This window comes from Aphelocoma coerulescens, chromosome 1, assembly GCF_041296385.1.
Source record: "Aphelocoma coerulescens isolate FSJ_1873_10779 chromosome 1, UR_Acoe_1.0, whole genome shotgun sequence".
NCBI lineage: Eukaryota > Metazoa > Chordata > Aves > Passeriformes > Corvidae > Aphelocoma > Aphelocoma coerulescens.
In genome coordinates this window covers 93,256,863-93,277,650 of record NC_091013.1, presented here as the reverse complement: position 1 = coordinate 93,277,650, position 20,788 = coordinate 93,256,863, and the positions used below count along the sequence as shown (strand labels likewise).

Sequence of the window (20,788 nt, the reverse complement as noted above, 5' to 3'; positions counted from 1 at the left end):
CAGCTGTAGATTCAGAAATTGAACTCCTCTCTTTTTTCTAAGCCAAGATTATCAAATAAGAAGAATGCAAGCAAAAGAATGGCTTTGTGGAGTGCTTCTTTCGGGAGGAAAAATTAATGATGCCACCAGGAATTTTTAATGCAGTCCTGTTTATTTATAAACAACATAAAAGATCTTTTTTTTTCTTTGAACTATAAAGAATCAAACAATAAGAAATAATTTATTTGCTTCTAGCCTATGGTTTGATGGTTCCTCATATGAATAAAGATGCAGTCATGTGAGCAAGGCTGTGATGACTGCTGCTCTCCTTCACAGGAGGTTCAGACCACCATTTTTATTTTTTAATTTGGACATTCACCAGACGCGAATGCCTCTCTTTTCATGCTGGAGACCACTTTGACACTGCAGAGCTGATTGGTTTAGCTCACCCATTTAAAAAGGCACAGCATCACTGATCAGTGACTGCTAGAACCTGCCTACAGCCTAGAACCGTCATGATGAAGGCCAAATGTGCCTTGGGACTGTTGTCCTCAGGTGTTCTGTGCTGCAGCTGTGACCTCAGCAGACACACTGGACCTCTCCAGAGCCCACAGAGAACTGGAGGAGCTTTGGCCTTTCTGTGCAAGTGCTTGCCATGATGACAATAAAGTGTCTCATGTGTTAGAGTACATCTGTAGTACAGCAGAGACATACACCCTGCTGTAGAGCCATGAAGGCTAGTGGTCCATGCAGAGGATGCTTACATGTGTATGTATCCCATCGCTGGCCTCTCTTGCAGGGGGAAAGCTTATCTCCCTCTTGTCCACCACTGGCTGTGTGGGATGAGATCTTCGTGAACAACCAAAGTCATTTAATGCATACTATCAACCTTTCAACCCTAAGTGACAGGTATCAGGTGGTACCAGCTTCCAGATGCAGTCAGCCACTCTCCCCTCAGTTACAGTCCCATGTAGCACAGTTGAGGATGTGGAGCAGGTGTGGCAGAGGGACAGTAACAAACAGCTTAGACCATAAATTTGTGTTGCTGCAAAACAGCAACTCGGGGACTACAGGCTTGTTCTCCCTGTAGGGATTTCAGGGTGGCTGATGACCACACAGCACTCAGCAATATTGCTGTTTGCAATGCACAGGCAGATCCTGCTTAGCATTGTTTCTATTCCTTGCCTTTCTCAGGCAGATTCTTCTGGCTGCATCCTACAGTCCTTCTTCAGAGGTCTTTTGGCAACCTTTTCTCTTCTCATGATTTACTTCTCCTCTCCCATAAAGATGTATCTCCAGTTTGAGAATGCTGCCATATATAACACAACTTTCCTTACAGTGGTTTTAGGTATCTGCCAGGACAAAGCAGTGTGGTATTGCATTGATTTATATTTTGTGCAAAAAGATTCTAGTAACATCAGAAGCTGGGTCTGTAGTTCAACTCTGGTTCAAAGAATGGTGAGACAAACATTTACATTTTCAGGCAAAGCAATCTCAGCCATTTACCTGCCCTCTAGGAGCATCCTGTATTGGGGTGAGGGTTTGGTTCTGTATTCATAGAAGGTGAAATCAATCCTAACACAGGGGGCTGGTGAGCATCTTCAAAGACTTCATCACTGACAGCAATCTCGTAAGCAGGTGGTGGAGTGAGCGGCTCCACTGGTTCGAACCTGTCCTCAATATCTTTCTCCTCATGGATGTCTGAAACAAACCGCTGCAGTCTTGGGGGCAGCACCAGCTGCAGCTGCATCCTGGAGCCCGTGTCTGTCTCAGGCGTGTGCATTGTGTCTGGTGGCAGTGGCCCCCGGAGAGCCTCCTCCATCATCTCCTGTTGGGCAGAGGATTCAATAACTACATTGTACGGGGGCGGCTCGCTCAGCGGCAAGGGCACGGAGCCTGGGTTGGATGTAATTGTCCATATTGCTGGAGCTGACATGGTCATCACCTCCTCGTAGGTGGGTGCTTCGTAGGCAGCGTTCACCCTGTGCCAGAGAGCAATGCCAGATACACTCGTTATTTTACTGCTTAGTTTATGTTTATAGTACAGATCATGGACTGTAGGGACCATGCTACAATCAAAAAGTGGGACTGAGGATATCTCATGTGGTACTGCTGTGTAGGATATTCTGCCCCTGAATTAGCTCACCTCTCCAGCCAACTTAATGTCTTTCTTACTGGCATAGCAAATAGCTCATCCGACCATTTTCCCACACTCCCCAGAGTAAGTGAAGCTACCCATACTGTTCAGTTCAGTGTCCTAGGCTTAACCTGGTGTCCTCCTACCAGTTAAAATTTATTACTAAGGATTGCTAGTTATCTCATGGAATAAAACAGGACCTAATTTTTTTAATACATTAGCTCAATGTTCATCCATTTTTAAGAAGTGAAGAAAATTAAGTACTTTCATTTAGTTTAAACAAGGACTAATTATTCCGTCTTTAAAAGAATTATCTGCAAAGAAAAAATGTTACTTTAGAGACATTTTTCTTTTCAGGTCATATTTTTAAATAAAAAGATACTAGTTTTCTTCAAGTATGCCCCCAAACTAGCAAAGCCCAATATAGACTTTTTTTATATGGTTTTTCTAAAAATAAACACTGTATTTAGGAATATCAAGTCATTTATGCATGTGGATAGTGATTATCTGGATTATACAAGGAAGCAAGGCTACAAATAAAGTCCAACTCTTCAAGGACAATAGGCAAACTGGGGTTAGATTAGGCAATGCTGAGAACCTGCAAATGCACATGAAGCCAAAAAGAAGTGGAAATATTCAGAGCATCTAAAAATCAGGGGGTTTATTACTGCCAAGCTGGGATTTTAAGAATGGAAACACACCCAGTTGCAGGTTTCTCTTAAAGTTTGTCGAGAAACAGTTGCTCTAGAGATAAGGTTTATAGAGCTAAACCCAAATAAGATTTGGTATTGCTTCAGCATTTTTTCTTTTTCCTTGTCTGACTCATTGTTTGGCAAGCCTCAATTACTCAAAGAGAAATAAAATGGGCCTGGATTGGTTTAACATTGGCAAGTTTTAGCAAATCAGTTCCCAGGGGGAAGAAAATATATAATATCATAAAAGGTACAGGACATGCGTGGCACTGAGATTTGCAACCTCCACGTCAATAATGAGGGAAAACCACCCGAAAAGAACTTTTGTCTTTGGGAACGGAGTCTGCCTTTGGTGCCTCAGAGGAAGGGCTGAAAAAGGGTGTGTAAAATGGCCAAGAGTGAGGTGAGAAAGAGGAGTAACCAGGTTGCTGCTTACCCTGCTTGGCTTTGCCTGTTTGGAGGTATTTCATTTGCGTCATGCTGGTGTTGATTCCTCAGGTAACACTCGACAAACATACTCAGCAAATAGCCGACCAGGCACACTCCCCCTACCCCGAGGAAGAAATAGCCTACGGGGTTGATGTTAGAGGAAATGGCCAGCATGGTGACCCCGATGAGAAGAGCAGCAGTGAACAGAAGCAGCAAGGTTTGGCGGATGTTCTTCCAGCGTGTCTCTAACCACATGGCAGAAGGGATGGCGGCAGCAGGCACTTGAGAACAGATGGGCACTTAAAGGGACAGACATCTGTGGAAGATGGAACAGTTTTTCCAACATGAAACATGAGCATTTAAATAGATTTATAAGCATTGTGACCAAAGTAAGAACATACACGCTCGTGTACATGCACGTACATCATAAGCCTGGGAAATCTGTGCACACCAATGTAAACATACTAGAATTTCCTGTGTGCGTGCATATTGAATAGCTGGAATACTTGGACACAGCTGCAAAACATAAAATGCAGAAATAGACCATCAGCACTTATTACCAGGTGTATCTAAAAAGCTCTGGCTTTACAGGGATGCAGACTGAGGTTACTGCAAAAGCAAGACACAGAATAACTTCACGGGTTAATTCTAGGACATTTGTGCCTTGCATAATGAACATTCAAATACTCATTCAGGTCCTGGAAGAAAAGCAGCATTATTTCATGGGCCTGTCTGCCCTGGTAAACTGAGCATCTAACTTCAGTGTAGCACTAGAGCAGTAATGTAACTTTAGGTTCTGGATATAGCTGGGTATGTGTGCTTTTGTAAAATGTAGGCATTTATTTGAGTATTTGCCTGTATCCTCAGTTCTTTCTCTGCTGATGTGCTTTTTTTTGCTCTGTTCTCAGACATGAGAGCCTTTCCTGACCCCCATTCCAAACCCCATTTCTGTGAAAGAGACAGCAGTTGCCACTGTGTGCAGTCAATATGGAATGAATACCAGGGATCTGTGGCATTCAAGAATACCATAATTAAGGAGCTGTCTTGCATGTGTTATACTAATCTACATCTATCTGGCTGTTTTGGTGAAGACCTCTTTGAAGGAAAAAAGCATGACACAATGGGGATATTTTTTATGAATATGCATCTCCAAACAAATACACAGTTTTTAATAGCTCCATGTTACATTGTGTGCTTCCCCCTCATTACAGCAAAAATAATTAAGTGTATATACACAAAAGAAACACATTTTTTCTACTTACCAGAAAGAGGTTTTGGTAGGTACGAGCAGTCATGTTTTAACTTCTCTCTTCATCACAAGGAAAAATGTGCACTGCTGCTTCCCGTTCTGACCCGAGAATAGAACACCAGTTAAAACTCTCCCTTCCTTCTTCTGAGTTTTTTGGTAGGGAAAACAATGAAGATTTCTTTCGAAAATAAAAGTCAGAAACTAGTGAATATGGGAAGATCCCAACTGATGGGAAGATCCCATTGTATGAGTTTTGTGTGGGAAAGTAGAATCTCCGTTTTCCAGGTTCTGAATCCAAAGCAGTTTCCAGACGATCACATACCTCCTACTCTTTTGCAGCTCTTCTCGGTCTGTCCCACAAAAGCAGGAAACTCATTAGGAAAGAGGGCGGAGTGAGCAATGGGGGAGTGCTTACCTGCGTCGTATCTGTTTGGTCTGCTTTACTTCAATGAGAGAAAGTGCCCTGAAAATTCCGGGTTTTTCCCCACGTAGCAAAGGAATCTTGATCTCTGCCTCACAAAGCAGGAACAACTGCCTGCCCAGCCCACATCATGTGGCCCACGCATAAATCTATTTATGACTTCTGTAAAATGTAAATTCATATGCTTGTCCTGATCAAGTGCTGTTTGTCAAATGTTGTTTTATGCCCTCTTTGATTTTACAACCAAAAGGGCAAAAAAGGGGCAAGAGGTTATTATTTCACAGAAGGCTGAGTTAAAAACATTTTTACTCCCTGATGTATCTGGGAATGAGAGGTAATGATAAGCAGCAGAACTGAATTAGGTACTGAATTACTTCTGTTATCTGAACCTTTAGTGTGTGTCTGAAAATTAGAATAGAATAGAATAGAATAGAATAGAATAGAATAGAATAGAATAGAATAGAATAATTTCAGTTGGAAGGGACCTACATCTACCCCAACTCCCCACCTGCTTCAGGGCTAACCAGAAGCTAAAGCATGTTATTAAGGGCATTGTCCAAATGCCTCCTAAACACTGCCGGGCTTGAGGTATTGACCATCTCTCTGGGAAGCCTGTTCCAGTGTCTGACCACCCTCTAGGTAAAGAAATGCTTCCTAATGTCCCCTGACACAGCTTTGAACCATCTCCACTTGTCCTGTCACTGGATCCCTGGGAGAAGGGATCAGCACCTCCCTCTCCCTTTCCCCTCCTCAGGGAGCTGCAGAGAGCAAGGGGGTCGCCCCTCATCCTCTCTTTTCTCCAAACTGGACAAACCCAGAGCCCTTAGCCACTCCTCACAGGACACACCTTCCTGCCCTTTCACCAGCTTTGTTGCCCTCCTCTGCACACATTCAAAGACTTTCACACCCCTCTGAAGCGGCGGGGTCCAGAACTGCTGCCAGCACTCCGAGTGAGGCTGCACCAATGCTCCCATGAGTCCTTCTCTATCCACAAATAGCAAGTCTAGGAGGGCATATTTATTAGGTGTCTCACTGAGTATCTGTGACAAGAAGTTATTTCCTGCAAACTTCAGGAATTTCCTAGATGTGCTCATCTAAGCGATTTGTTATTCCCAGCTGATGTCTGGGAAGTTGGAATCTTCCATAAGAGTAAGGGCTGCTGATCCAGAGATTTCTCTTAAATGCCCTCAGAAGAACTCATCAGTGCTTACCTCACTATAAGTTCTTGAACACTACAGGATGAATTATCTCCAGGAGCAGGCTGGAGCTCATGGTTGGGTGTCTGTAACAGGAAGATGCCCGAATGCTAAATGTTTATTAATAGTATTTAGTTTGGAAGTTTAGACCAACAAGAATCACATTAGGTTTAACAAAGATAAATGTAAAGTCATGCAGGGACAGAATAATCCCAAGCAGCAATACAGGCTGGGGCCAGACTGACTGGGATGCAGTTCTGCTGAAATAAACTTGGTGGACATGATGAAAAGGAAGCTCAACAGGAGTCAGCAGTGTGCCCTTGAAGCAATGAAGGCAAACTGTGTCCTGGCCTGCATCAGTACGAGGGTAGTGAACAGATCAAGGGGTGGGACTATTCTACGCAGCACTTGTTAGGACACACCTGAAATATTGTGTACAGTTTTGGTCCCCCCAGTTTGGATGTGATCTGAAAAACTGGATATGGTCTGGTGAATGCTTTGAGGGTTGGAGAACTTTGACAAAGAGGTTGGATTTGTACAGCCGAGAGGAGAGAAGGCTTGGGCAGGTGGTGAGTGTCTACTCAGAGTTTTCCCATAGTAGTAGGTAGTTGCAGAGAGGAGGGAGGGAGTCTTCATGAGGGTACATAGTGACAGCATAAGAGGCAACAGGAAAAAGGGTAAGTGCCTCTAGATATAAGAAAAGCAGTCTTTAATGTGAAGACAGCAAAGTGCTATTACTTGCCCAGAGAAATGGAGGAATCCTCTTGACTGGAAATATTCAAGACAGAGCTGAGTCCAGGCCCCAGCTTTCAGTAAGAGGTTGGATCAGATCATCTGCCCTTCCAGCCTAGACTTGTCAATGTTTCTATGTTTTGAATATTTTCTCCTTATAATTGCCTTTTTGGCTGCTGACAGATAAAGGACCTTTAGCTTTGATTGTTATCCATTCTTTGCTTTCAAGAGAATTCTTTCGAAGATGGCAGACTTAACACCCACATAAAGGGGAGAAAGTCAGGATTCTAGTGTGTAGCATGTCATTTTGCAAGGCTATTATTTAGATGGAAAATATGATTTCCATTTTGGGTTGGCTGGTGTTGAGAACACCTTAACTGCTAAGGAAGATTTGAGAAAACTGTTTTGACAGCCTCTTTACACAGGCATCATGACTGACCCATGGTGGAATCTGCACGTGTCGGTACAAACAGCGACTACCTTCTAATCAGTGTAGCTGGTGGTTGTTAGAAACATTCCTCAGAGAGAAAAGATTTATATCCTACTGATTTGAGGAGGTAATTAAAGTTATTCCTCCTGCCTGTTCTCTATTTCCTCCTGTCCTCCTTGCAGTGATTCAGTGCTCAGGTGATGTCTTGCTGAACCAGCCCAGCCATCTCAGCTAGTGGGAAAGTACTTACATTTTTCCAAAGTGCATTTACTGGACTTAATCTAGTCCTTGTATCATCTAACCATTAGTTCCCCATTAAAGGGAAGCAATAGGAATGCATAGCCAGAGTGGTGGAGGAGAAGGGAGGAAGAGTGGGAATAATTTCCAGGGCTGTAGTGGCTGTCATTTGATTGACTTGACCCAAACCATTGGAGCAGAAGGAAATTCCTTTTGGATGGAGTAAGCCCATAGAAAGGTGTAGAATCTAAGACTCATTTTTTACTCAGCAAAGCCTGTTAGATATATCATGGATTACCAGCTCAGCCTGATGACTTTAGACAACTCCTAGCTCTGGTATGTACACTGACTACTGTCCAAAGGCCCCAGCAGTCTGACCATTGTTGAATCCCCCTTGTTAGTTCCTACAGAAGGCACGTCAGCTGTGTGGAGGGAGCTGAGGCACTTTGGTTGTCTGTACATTCTCCTGTGGGGAGTAGGCACTGCTTTGGGGCTAGATCTTTTTGCTAAGTTAGTAGAAAGTCAGAAAGGTGAATAAATGCTTCATTATTTGGTGGAAGACTATTTCTGTGATTGGAAAAGCTGTATTTGATTTGTGGATAGGTAGAAAGATGTTGGTTTTGCTGACAATCTGTATAGTAGTTTTGATTAGTGCACCATTTTTAAAAATACTCCTAGTTATGAAATATCAGGATGAAAAAGGCTAGAAATGGTAGGTCTCTGTTGAATTGGTTGTTGTTCGTATTGATTGCATGGGTTTATTTCTGTTGAAGTTCAGAGTTCAGTAACTCCTGTAGAGTTTACCCATGCAGTTCATGGATGACTGTGCTAAATCTTTAGGAATTATTTTTATTTATTTACAAGCACGCATAAAACAACAGTACTTTATGATGCAGCTGTGTGTGCATTAGTTGAACATGTTTATAATGTGACACATACTGCTTTATTGGTTTAAGGATACAAAGCAGAATAAATTCCTGTGAACTAACCTTTGCAATATGTTTTCTAGCAGAAAAGTGTTTCTACATGAGGCCTTTTAGCATTTCTGAAGGACTTCGGAAATTTTTATCTGTCTGCTGTTATGGTTCTCTCCATAGTCTGGTTCAGACTGTCACTGGGATCCCTAACAAAGAAAAATTGACCACACAGCTGCATCAAGAAGTTTCTGGTGATTAAAAGGCACAGAAAATGTAGTGGGGCTTGGGTAAGGCCTGAGAGATATCACTCTGCAGGGTTTGTTAAACAAGGTGTTGAAGCCTGGGAGAGTAAACAAGGACATTTATCCTGCCATCCTAAACTGTCTCCCTTTCATGTGCAGTAGAGATTTTTTTTTTTTTTTTCAGAAAGCTTTCTGTTCTTTGTTGTTTGGTCATACTGTGGGAACCTTCATTTAACAGAATATTTCTTCAGTTAGGATCGTGAATTTATTTTTTTTATTCTTTCTTTGTTTCTTCCAGTATCTTGTTGTCAGCCTCTAGGAAGCATTTCACCTTTCCCCTGTTTCATCTCACTATCTACTCAACCTTCTGCCCCAACTGCTACTAATTAACTTAGTACCTACAGTAAGCTCAGTTATCAGCTTGGTATGCAGAGAAGCTTGCTTTATTCCCAAGGGCTTGTGACGTGCACGATTAATCTGACTGTAATCGCTAAGTCTGTTCTTCCCCATAACCTTGTCCTGAGCAATTTCTGAGAACCTAAGCAAGTACTGGGGACAAAGTGTTACTGAACCACCTTTTCCAGTCTTGTCTGTCTATTCTTTTGTCCCCCAGGTTTTGCATAGTCACTTTTGTGACTAAGCAAATTGCATCACTGCATTTTATCTAGAGAGATCATGGGGCAGTCATAAACTCTGGTTGATGTTTCTGGTCAGTTAAATGTTTTAGGCAGGAGAAAGCAAAACCCCAAGGAAAGCAAAATGCCTATGCTTGGATATTCAAAATATGTATGTAGCTTTGGAAAAACTATTTGTGTTTGACCTGCCAGAGCTTAATGGTCATACACTTCTTGGGAACTGGCAATCTCTGTTTCCTTCCAGCTTATTCCAGTTCTTACAGGACAGTGATTGGAAGTTATATGCGTAGTCACTGTGTGGTGGGTTTTTTTTTGGCATGGCTGTCTTCTACCTGCAGTGGCTTTTCTCTGTAGACCAGGGATGAGATGTGGTCACGGAAGGACTGATATTACACAAAGAGCTTCTACTGCTACTATTAATTCCTCAGCTGTCTTAAGGATGCCTGAAGAGCATAAATGTACAGAGATTTATTACCACCGTTCTAGGCCCTAGGGTATATCACTGTGTCCCGCAGCCGTAGGGAGGAGGAGGAGAGAAGATCCAGCAGGCAGGAATTGTGCAGCAAGATTGATTTATTTAATTATTTTACAAACTCTTTTATAAACTTTTTTCTTCATAGTCTAATTGGAAAAAGGATCAGCCACCCCTTGGGGGTGATTGGTTAAAATCCTAAAACATCCATTGTCAAAATATTTTCCTACTGTACTGTAAAAAAGACTTTTCAAGGGTGCAGGTGTTTGGTTGTTTACATAACTCTGCTACCTCTTCTGTGAGAGAGAAAAGTCTCTCACGGGCTTAGAAAATAGCAAGAAAATCCTTGCTAGCAGAATTCTTGTATCCACAGAGATTGAGTCAGAGACATCTGTTATGTTGTGCAGAACTAAAGGATTTCTCTTTTCTGAAAGTGGGGAGTCACATTTAAGATGTGAAGTGTTTTCAGGGCTGTCTGCACACCTTACATTCCTAAGTATTTAAAATTAACAAAGCAGCACCTCCTTTTCCTGCCGGGAGAGGAACAGAAAAGAAACAAGCATTTACCAAGATGATATGAGGGGTTTTATATCCTCTTACAGACTTTTAAACTCATTTACATCAGGTTTTGCTTTTTCTCTGGGAAAAAAAAAAAGTGAAGTCTAGAAACTTCCTCATCTTTTTGTTCTGAGTTCTCCTTAGGGCAAGCACTTTAAAATTGCGAGGTTTCATTAGCACTGGTAAAACTTTCTGCAGCTGGTTTAGTTTAATGGTAGAGCCCCGCCTGATCTAAATTATTTACTTTTTGCTGGAAGACTTTGTACACTTGTGTAGAATCTCTGCACACTGCAGTACTTCTACTGAGATGTTACTGTATGTGGGATGTAAATTAGCAGTATGCACTTCTCTGAAGGAATCCACCCTGGTGACTGAAATGCTACTAAATGGGACACTACAGTGACCTTTCCTCTCTTGCTAATTTAGAGATCCTAATGTGGATCAGACAGAGGACGAAATGGCTGTGACTAAATGTCAAGAAGGAGGGCAGTTAAGATCCTACTGCCACAATATGGTGAAAGAATCACGTGGAAATACTGTGGAAATTTCCATAGTGTGGAAAGAGCAAGTGAGCAGAAAGAAATAGTTGTAAGATTAAACTAATGACTCAATTGAGAATAGTTAAAAGAACACAGGAAGATAATTTGCTGTCATTCTAGACTGTACTAGGTGTCTCTGGAAAGAAGAGAAAATAAAACCTGTGTGTGCTGAGCAGCTTTACTGTGGAACATTCCTTTTCTCCAGACGTAATTTCACCATTCTAAAATAGGAAAGTTTTCAGCCAAAGGACATGAGATGCAGTGAGAAAAGTTAATGTGTAATTGCCACAGAGTTTCTGTTCCTTATCTTCCTCCCTGGTCCTAGCGACATGTTCTTGCTGCGTATGTTGCCAAACCTGTTATACGCTGGAGCCCTCCCTGACATGTTCGGAATTGCTAACAGGGCATAAACAAGTAAAAAGGGAAAAAATGCTATTTTCTCTTGTGTCAATACACTAACAGTCACAAAAACGTGCAGAAAACGCCAGTATGGCCACAGGAGAGGAGAAAGGACCTCATAGCCTATTTCTGTGTTGAAGAAAGGGGGATGCCCTTTTCCTTTCAACAGCATTAGATGGTTTTGCTAGGGAACCACACATGAAATATTTGGGAATTACCACCCAACAGTAAAACACAGTATACTTGGGTTGGAATTCAGCGACTATGCAACTCACTGTGGACTAAAACATAATAGACATGAGAAGATGAGAAAGAGGTTGAAGTGCCTGTTGCAGAATGTAGATTCTTGAGCAGGAATTTGGCATTGTTTCCTGTCACTAGTGGGGCCCACAGTGTCTCTCCATAAGGTGCTCCTACATTCCTATTGTATAATGTTGCACTTTCTTCAGATTTTTTCAGTAAATAGTGGGGTGGGAGAATGGGGAAAGTGTTGCCAGACAGAGAAATCACTTAACTATTTTATTGATGAGTTGTGCTTTGGAGAAGAAGAGTACACTGCTGTTATTGGTACTGGTCCCTCTCTGAGTGCTGTGCTTTGTAGCAAATGCAGCACAGAATCCCACATGCTCCTTGATGCCTGTTCTCAGCCTAAGGTGCTCATAGTCTAAAGCAAGTGTGACAAAGCCACAGAATAATTTACCTATGGAAGACCAGACAAAGATTACTTAGTATGAAAAGAAACTCTAAGAAAGAAAAGAAAAATGAATAAAATCTAGTTTAGTAAAGATAGGTTTTGCCTGAAAACTAGATCTATAACTGGAATCCTTTTTTTTTTCTTCATTAGATATTCTCCACTCAAGGGCAACACTGTTTCAGCCTAGTTTTACCACTAGTTTTCACTGCACTTCGATCCAGCCACGTACCATAAAGGCAGCACACCTCAGAGAGAGGAAACTCAATCTGGTTCCTTTTCCTGCCTCAGGAAAAATGGGTGTTATATTTCAGTTACATCCCTGCAAATAGGCATTCACAGGGGTCAGTGAAAGAGCAAATATGTAATTTTATGAAAGCAAATAGTCACATGAGCTGAAAGGAACACAGTTTTTATCTTGGCATGGTTCTCATTCTGAGCTGTCAGTTTATTTAGTGATACAGCCAGGTTTTGTCCAGTTCTGGCATGAATTTGCATTCCTAATGGACACTGCCAAATTAGCAAGAGCACGTGATAATGCATTTCTGGTATGTGCCATTGTCATGCCTTGTAGTGTTGCAGTTTGTATGGCATCTGCATTGTCACTCTGGTACATTCTAGAATGTCATTGTGACAATGTTTCAGATGTTTGTTCTTGTGGGGGCAAACGACTGTTTCCAAGGTCAACCATCAGCTGCAGGGACAGTGTCATAAAAGCAGCATACCACATCACTGCCAGTCCAGCCTGCTCCTTGTAAATTAGCACTGTGAAAGCAAGACACCACCTTTTGCTTTCTCCTGAGGCGGCAGCAGTAGTGATCCTGCAACTCCTATTGTTTGTGAAGGGGAACTCTGCATTATCAAGGCTTCTGTTGCTGAGAGATAGCTTTCTAGTTCACTGTAGGCAACAAAAAACCAGGACACTCAATATGCGGAATCAACTGTATACCTGGTTGAAGTGAGGGCTTTGAGAATTTATTAATGGTGATGAGTGTGCAAGTCTGCTTGTTCCACACTGTACCGGTTTCATGAGAAAGCGTTGACTGGTTGCAAAGGGTCTTTCTGTGAAAATGAGAAGATTGCCATGGAAGGGAGAATTTCAGGGTGGAGTGGTCATAGTTTGTGGATATTTGTGTTGAAGTGAAGTCATAGTGAAGTCATATTTGATGCTGAAGATGATCCTTGTGATGGTGCCTCTGTTTCTTGAGAAGAGTTGCTACATTTACTGGCTATTGGCAACCTCTGATTCATAGAACTATTCTGTGAAATCCCTTGCAGATGAAAGATGTCAGAGTGAGTCATGAGAAGGTGATAACTATTTGAAAAGCTCTCATTGACATTTGGTGTATGAGAGATGTAGTCTTGGCTGAAGATTTCTTTGACTATATTGGCAGTACTGATGAGGTATATATCCTCCTTCACTGCCTGCTCTGTTCCTCCCTGCTTCCTCCAAATATTGTCTTGTTTGATTAAAAAAAAAAGGATAATAGTCTTTTATCAGAATCACCATTATATGACCCTTTACTTCTCACACTTGAATGTGTGCCAGTATGTGACACCCAGAGCTCTCACAAGTTTCCAGCCTACACCTGCTTGAGATCCATTGATATTGACAAAATCCCCAGGTTCCATTAATATTGATGAAGTTTCCAAGTTTCTGATACATGGTAGTGCTCCTTTTACTCAGATTCTCCTGCTGATGAAGCTACTCAGCAACAACTTTCACTATCCCCAAGACTTCCTAAATTTGTACTTCAGGCACTGTTATGGCACGAACATTTGGCCATCTGAAGAAAAGATAAAAGGCCTCCATGATGAGAGCTGACTCCTCTGCTTCCTTGGCAATATTATGTTCACCTGCTGTTTTTAAATGATATTTGCAAATTAGGGGACAGGGCAGAATGAGGATTGTATGGAGATGAACTGATTTTCAATTTCCTATGAGCACTGTAAAGGCCAGATGATTTTTATTTATGCAAAATCCCTGACAATTGTTTGCTTGTATTGAGGACTATAGCTTTCTGCATGTCTTGCTTCTGCTTGCTGCTTTCCTCTTGCAATCCTACCCTGAAGTGTTGTTCCACGGCAGCCCAGCTATGGTGAACTTCATTAAGCTTGCCTCACAATTTCTAAAATTCTGAACTTCAAGTACATGAAACTGGTACCATCAGTATCTACCATGTCAACACACTTCCATTACGGGGCTGGAGAAGGCAGAGATACGTTCATTTCCAAAGAAGGGCTTGATTCAGAGATTATGCTCCTATTTTATATTTCATTAATTTGGAGGGTGAATATTTTTTCTTACAAGTTGTGCTGAAACTAATAGGTCAAACAAGCAGTGTGAAATTTGGCTGTAAACATGTTTCCAAACAAAACAAAGACAAAATCAAGGCTTGTTGTGAATTGTGGCTCTCTAAATGGAGAAGTTTTGGCTAGAAGTTGCCATAGTAAGAGGTTTTTGTGGTAGGTCAGTAAGAAACAGTGGAAATGGAACAGCTTGAAGAACATACACAAAATGGTGAAAAATCAAACCTGACATTCTCCAGATTAATACTGGATGTATGCTCTTGAATGAGCCAAAGGGAAAAGAAATTACTATTTTGGGGTGATAGATGAGAGACTGGTATTAAAACCAACAAGGCTGTGGTTAGGTGATCTCCCACATTTGACATGCCTATGCAAAAGTCTTCAGGATGAGAGAGTTGCTGTTGCTGATCCTAAACTCTCTGGTCTGGCTGTTGACCCTTCCGAGTTATCTCCATAGCATTCACACCAAGCCAGCTGGGCTGGTTAGTTGAGCACTAACAAAGTGTAAATATTTACTGCCTAACAAATCTAACTTCTCTCTTTTTGGTAGAGTCCCACAATTGATTATAGCTCTGCCTTTCATTCCACAAATATATTTATATCAGTATATATAAATATATTTATCAATTCTTAATATTCTTTGAGAAGGAAGGAAATATATTCCCCTCCTTTAATTACCTTTTAGTTTGTGCAGCTCTACTTGCTGTTAAAAGATTGCTGTATTTTCCCTGTTCCCTGTATTCTGTCACCAAAGCATTGCTGGCATTCTTTATTTCAGGTCTACAATTTATTGAAGACCACTTGCTCGCTGAGAATGCCTCAATGCCTTTTATCCCATACTCTGCTGGTTTGGGCTGTGGTAGAGTTAATTTTCTTCAAAGTAACCATGACACATGATGGAGCCTGCTGTCCTGGGAATGGTTGAACACCTGCTTGCCCATGGAAAGCAGTGAATTAATTCCTTGTTTTGCTTTGCTTGTGTGTGCAGACTCTTTACCTATTAACTGTCTTTATCTCAACCCATGTGTTTTCTCACTCTTACCCTTTTGATTCTCTCCCCCATCCTGCCACAGGAAAGTAAGTGAGCTGATTTCACTGCAATCTACTAGGATTATTTTTACTGTAGCAGTTCAGCTCCCTGCAGTCTGGGAATTCTATTGGATTCTTACTAACCAAGGTGCTCTATGCAGGCTGATTTTCCAGTGGTGCTTGTCCTCTTAATGCTATCCAGGCCACTGATGTGCTTAACAAACTGGCCATAGAATATATATATATTTTTTTTTTTTTGTCATTTAAGTTTGATGTGGAAACACTGTTTTGTGAGACATGTTGTTTGATAGTACTCCTAAATGTTTAGGGGGCACTTGTCTGTAACAAGTAAACTTGAAGCCATAGATTCCATTTTTACTGCTTGGCTGACACACAGAATATATGTATTTGATAAATGTATGTGTACCTATAATGCACAGCCCACACATGCCACGTAGAACTGTATCCTAGTGTGATATGTACTGTGCAAACACATTAGGACACATATTTAACCATTCACAGAAGCAAAATGTCCCCCACATTCCTAATTAATAGATTTTCTAGGTATTTAGGGTTAGTGTATGGTTCCTAAATGTAGACACTTTCTTACTGCATCTCATGAAGTGATTCTTTTTAAGTAGTTACATATTCCAAGTATTTGTCAAAGCAAGTATCACCTGTTCTCTGCTGTTGTACATACTTACACTACTGGACCCTCCTTATTCTCTGTGTGTCCTTATTGATTAAGAAATAAATGATTCATTATTTTGTGTCCTAATGCTCTGCATAAACCACCCTGACTGCTTTCCAGGTGGCTTGTTGATGTGGAATAATTGCTAGGTGCTTTCCAGTGAAATTCTAGTTAGTAATTAATTGTGAACAGTCTGCACATTGTTTGTTTACTATCCTGATTCCTGTAAGTAACGATGTCCTTCCCTTGCCCTGACTGGAGAAAGGCACTGTATCACAGGCTTTTCTTCGATTGTCGAATAGTGGGAAGGAAGAGGGAAACAAGGAGATTGTTCCTGTAACTGGCACTGACTTCTGATTCGGGTAACCTCAGATCAAATTCCAGTTGCTACAAAGCCTTCAGCCGTGACTTTATGCAAATCCTTTCACTCATTGCAGGTCTCTCTTTTAAAATGGGGACTGACTCTTATTTTGTGCCTTGGAAATAGGGCCAAGATTTTCCTGAGCTAGCTCGCATCCTCCTTCAATGAAAAAAAAAAAAGAATAGAAATGTTTCACTGAAGTACAAATGTTTCACTGAAATAGATAATTTCTCGGTATTTCAGGTGTTGATCATGTCTAAGAAATTGTCAGCACGACCCCCGCCTGTATAACTGCGCCGGGGGTGTAAGTCCTGTTGAGCGTCCCTGTTAGGGCACAGCAGCCGGTTGGCGGGCGCCCCGCTCCCGCTCCCGCTCCCGCTCCCGCTCCCGCTCCCGCTCCCGCTCCGCAGTGGATCGTGCCGTCCACACTAATCAGCACCGGCTCCCGTTATTAAAGGGGCCGCCGCACCGTTCTCATTTCCCAGAGGAGGGGGCCCGCGTGCTCTGTCCCCGGGGATTCCGCAGCTCGACGTGGTCTGACGGGGCCGCTGCCGCCACCCTTTGTGATGCAGGCAGCTTTAACCCCTTCTGCGCCCTTCAGAGTTGCAGGAGATGTATGTGGGGAATAATCCCAGCTGGTCCAGATTATCTGGACAGAGGGAAATTGCACCTTTATCCCTAAGTCTGCAAAAGAAGCATATTTGTCTGATTGCCTTTTCATACAGGCATTCCTCTGTTGTCCTCATCTGCACTGCATCCCGTTCTGACCTCCCTTCCTTCTCATCCTATGTGTCTTTCTAGCAGTCAGTGCCACAAAAAATCTTTGTGCTTCCTGTCCTTTTGTTTGGATTAAGCAGCTCTTATTCCCCATGTTTGAATACCATTTCATCACTACAAATTGTTAAACTTGTTGATCCCACCCTTGTGCTTTCCAGCCTTTCCTCAGTCTAATGACTTGCCTCTCTGCTGTCCATCAATCGGTTTTAACATGACCTTGGCAATCCTTTCACTTCTCTGCCTTGATTTCATATGTCATTCACGGATGTGAACTGTCTTTGTATATTCAGATATCACTGCTTTTGAAGAACTGGGCTTACTGAGAGTGTAGAGAGTTTTCCTTTGTTAAATGTATTAGTTAAAGCCAATTATGAAGTTAATGGTGCAGTAAAGCCTAGAAGTAAGTCCTTTCTCTTAACCATGATTATTATATAGATATTGGAGTACTGTTTGCAAAATATGGTCTTTTAATTAGAGTGCGTTCCTTTGCTAGAGCTGTCCTCACATCTTGTGTTTTCCATCTCCCTGAGTTATCCTCTTGTTGCACCCCTGTGATATATGTCCAGGGCAAGACTTGCTGGATGATACGAACTCTGATTATCCAAGTACTTTCACATATGCCAAGAAAATTTTTACCTGCTGAATGATTAGAGAACTTGATTTCTGGGTGGAAGACATCAGTGAAGAATTTTGACTTGGTTACGATCTGATACACTGCAGAACTTGAAGCTCTTACATATTGTGCTGAAATGATGAACTCTGAGCTTTTGAACGCTTTATGCCATGGATTTTCTAACATGCAGTGAATAAAACCATAGAATAAATTAGTATGAAAAGGTCTCATTTAGGTCAACTACTGTGCACAAAATGGTCAACTTCAAAGCTAGAAGGGCCTTGTATATACATCTTCTGAAGATCTCCAAGAATGATATTACTCAGTCTCTCTTAGCACTTTTTAGTACTGAATCACCTTCATAGGAAGAACAAAATTTTCCTTGAATACAGCTGAAATTTTCCTTGGTGCAACCTGAATGTTGTCACTTGTCCTTCTGCTGTGCCTACAGTGATGAGCGTAGATGTCACTTCTGTGGAGGAGCTGTTTCATCTTTTCTGAATTGTGGCCATTCCAGTCATCTCTGAAATCAGCAAATAATCCCATAATTTCCTTCCTAATGAATTTCCCCTGTTGACAAATATCCAAAGTTATACTGTCAAAATCCCCCCAATTCATACAGTACTGACAGACAGATAAACTGATAAATATTTCTCATATAATTAAGTTTTAATAGCAGGCAACTTTGCTCAAAGCTTGAAAATAAACTGAGTTGTTATCTAAGGGCTCTGCTGAGAGATTCATGCTGCACTGTCATGGGCCAGTTTAAAATTCAGTTGCTTGCAAAGGAGTCCTGCCATATCCCTTTTCCATCACTAGCCACTTGTTCCAGTCCCGTTAATTGCACCAGCACTGGCATTCAGGATATCATCTGGATCCACTGGCTGATCAGAGTGGGCCTCTCCTCTGTCAGCATGGCATGCAGGCAGCTCAAGCTGTTTATATAACTGTACTGATGGACTCAGAGCTCTGTTTCCTTTTTCTGACCCTGGGCGATAGTGAGGGTCAGTATTTCTGTGCCAGTTTATTCTTATGGGGAACACTGGTAATAATGGGAACCAGTATCAGTAATGTATTGTGAGATACTCAAATAAAGGTGGCAAGGAAATGGGAAGACTCAATCAGTTTATAATCTAAGGGTGATTTAAAGATTTGTATAAATGGCAGGATGTTATAATTGTATTGATTAGGTTATGAATAATACTAATTTTATATAATACTAATAATACTAAATCATATATAGTATATGAATTGTATATATATGTAGTATATAAATTGTATATTGTATATAATACAAATAATACTAAATTGTAAGATACCAAAATAGTCATACAATTAGTCCAAATATGAGTCTAATATTCAGAAAAAAATGTGTAAATCTATGTTCCTATATCTGTAGGTAGATGCACAGGTATTGATATTTGCTGCTTACTGAAAAGCCAAAAATGACTGCTTTTCTAATATTTACAATGCTGATTTTCTTACTTTTATTGAGTTTTACCATGTCTTGTTCTTAGTCTACTTTTCTGGAAATAAAGCATACTTTAGACAGTTTGTCTGTGCATGTATTACATTATCCCTTTGTAACTTCCATAATAGTTACCTTCTACCAAAATGAGGGTATCAAGGTCTCAAAGATAATCTGTTGATTTGATTTTTCTTAAAATTATGTTCTGATAATTTGATAATTATCTCTTTGATAATTATATCAAAGAGAATTTTTTTCCTATTACTTCAGAGAAAAGGTTCCTATAAATTTAATTAAAATAGTCAACTGGGAAAAAAGATCCAAAGGAGGTAAAGGTATCAAAGTGAACCTCATCAAAGATTCAGCACAAGAGAAGGGTCTTGTAAGTGCTCCAGCAGACTGAATTGGAGTTCTTGGACCTGGAACAACTGCACAAAACAAATCTTTGGAAAATTTGTTGTGGTTCCATCTGTAGAACTTGGTGGTTCCAATGCTCACATGAAAACAAAAAGGTGATGACTTTTTCTTTATCTAAAATTAAATATTTCCAGCCTGCAGAATTGTGGAGAAATGCTTGACAAAGCTTGATCTGTAGAGTTTTGAAAACAAGAAGATAATTAAAAACAATCACAGTGCCCTCTTAAAAAGAGTTGCTGGTTTTCAGGAGTTTTACTCACAATTGTGGTTTCAATACCAACATTTTCTATTAGGCATTTTATTTTTAATGCCATTTCAGGAAACTCTTTACTACTTCTGGTAAAATTCCTGCAGACTTTTTTTTTTCAAAAGATGGGAAAAGTTAAATAGGGCAGAAAAGCCTTGATGACCTACTATTTGAGCATCCTAGTGTGGTGGGGTTTTTATTTGTGGTGATTCTGCCACAGCTATGGTCGTGGGAAGAATTGACAGAACAAATTACTGTGACATGTGAGATGACACAGCAGGAGGGTCCCCCAGCAGACTGATGGGACCAGGATGATTCAGGGTGAGTTACTCCTGTGCATAATGGAGTGGTTAATTTGTCCTGGGACTTGAACCTAATTTTGCTGTGAGGCAGATCTAGAACATTCACCCAGTTGTGGGTAGTAGCCCTCTACAAAGGCAAAATGCTTTAAACACCCTGACCTAGGTCTGCCAGAACTCATTTTACCTTTGCCGAAGACTGGTACCACGTAAGAATCCTTTAATTATCAACAACAATTGTGACTGAACAATCATTCCAACCCACAGGTCCATCTCATGACTCATGATTTCCAAAAGCATTTACAGAAAGTACCATGTCATCCTGTCCCCTTAAATTATCCTCTCCCAGTGCCTTTGCTATGGGACTACATCAGTACTACGTAATCATGTTTCAGATTTTTCCAGTCTTCTACTTTCCCTTCCTACTCTGACCTTATACACATGAATTCGCATAACCCAGTTCACTGTCACCAAATAACTGTGATTATACTTGAGAGGACTAGAAAAATGTGCTTTTCTATGGTAAAAAAAACACCAAAAAACAAAACAAAAACCCTCTCTCAGTTTTAAAGGTCATCCCTGCAGGTCTGGGATTAGAAGCACAGGGAGCAGGATGTGGAT

At 41.1% G+C, this 20,788-nt stretch overlaps 1 protein-coding gene across 1 annotated transcript; it reads right to left on the bottom strand.

Moving 5' to 3' along the window:
• Positions 1-130: 130 nt before the first annotated feature.
• On the bottom strand, positions 131-4,937 carry TMEM139 (transmembrane protein 139). The gene is made up of 3 exons (XM_069018123.1): positions 4,500-4,937; positions 3,245-3,553; positions 131-1,961 (listed from the first exon to the last, which is right to left on the bottom strand). Exons 2-3 carry the CDS (start codon positions 3,490-3,492, stop codon positions 1,493-1,495), a joined length of 717 nt encoding a protein of 238 aa, XP_068874224.1. The 5' UTR covers positions 3,493-3,553; positions 4,500-4,937; the 3' UTR covers positions 131-1,492.
• Positions 4,938-20,788: the final 15,851 nt, after the last annotated feature.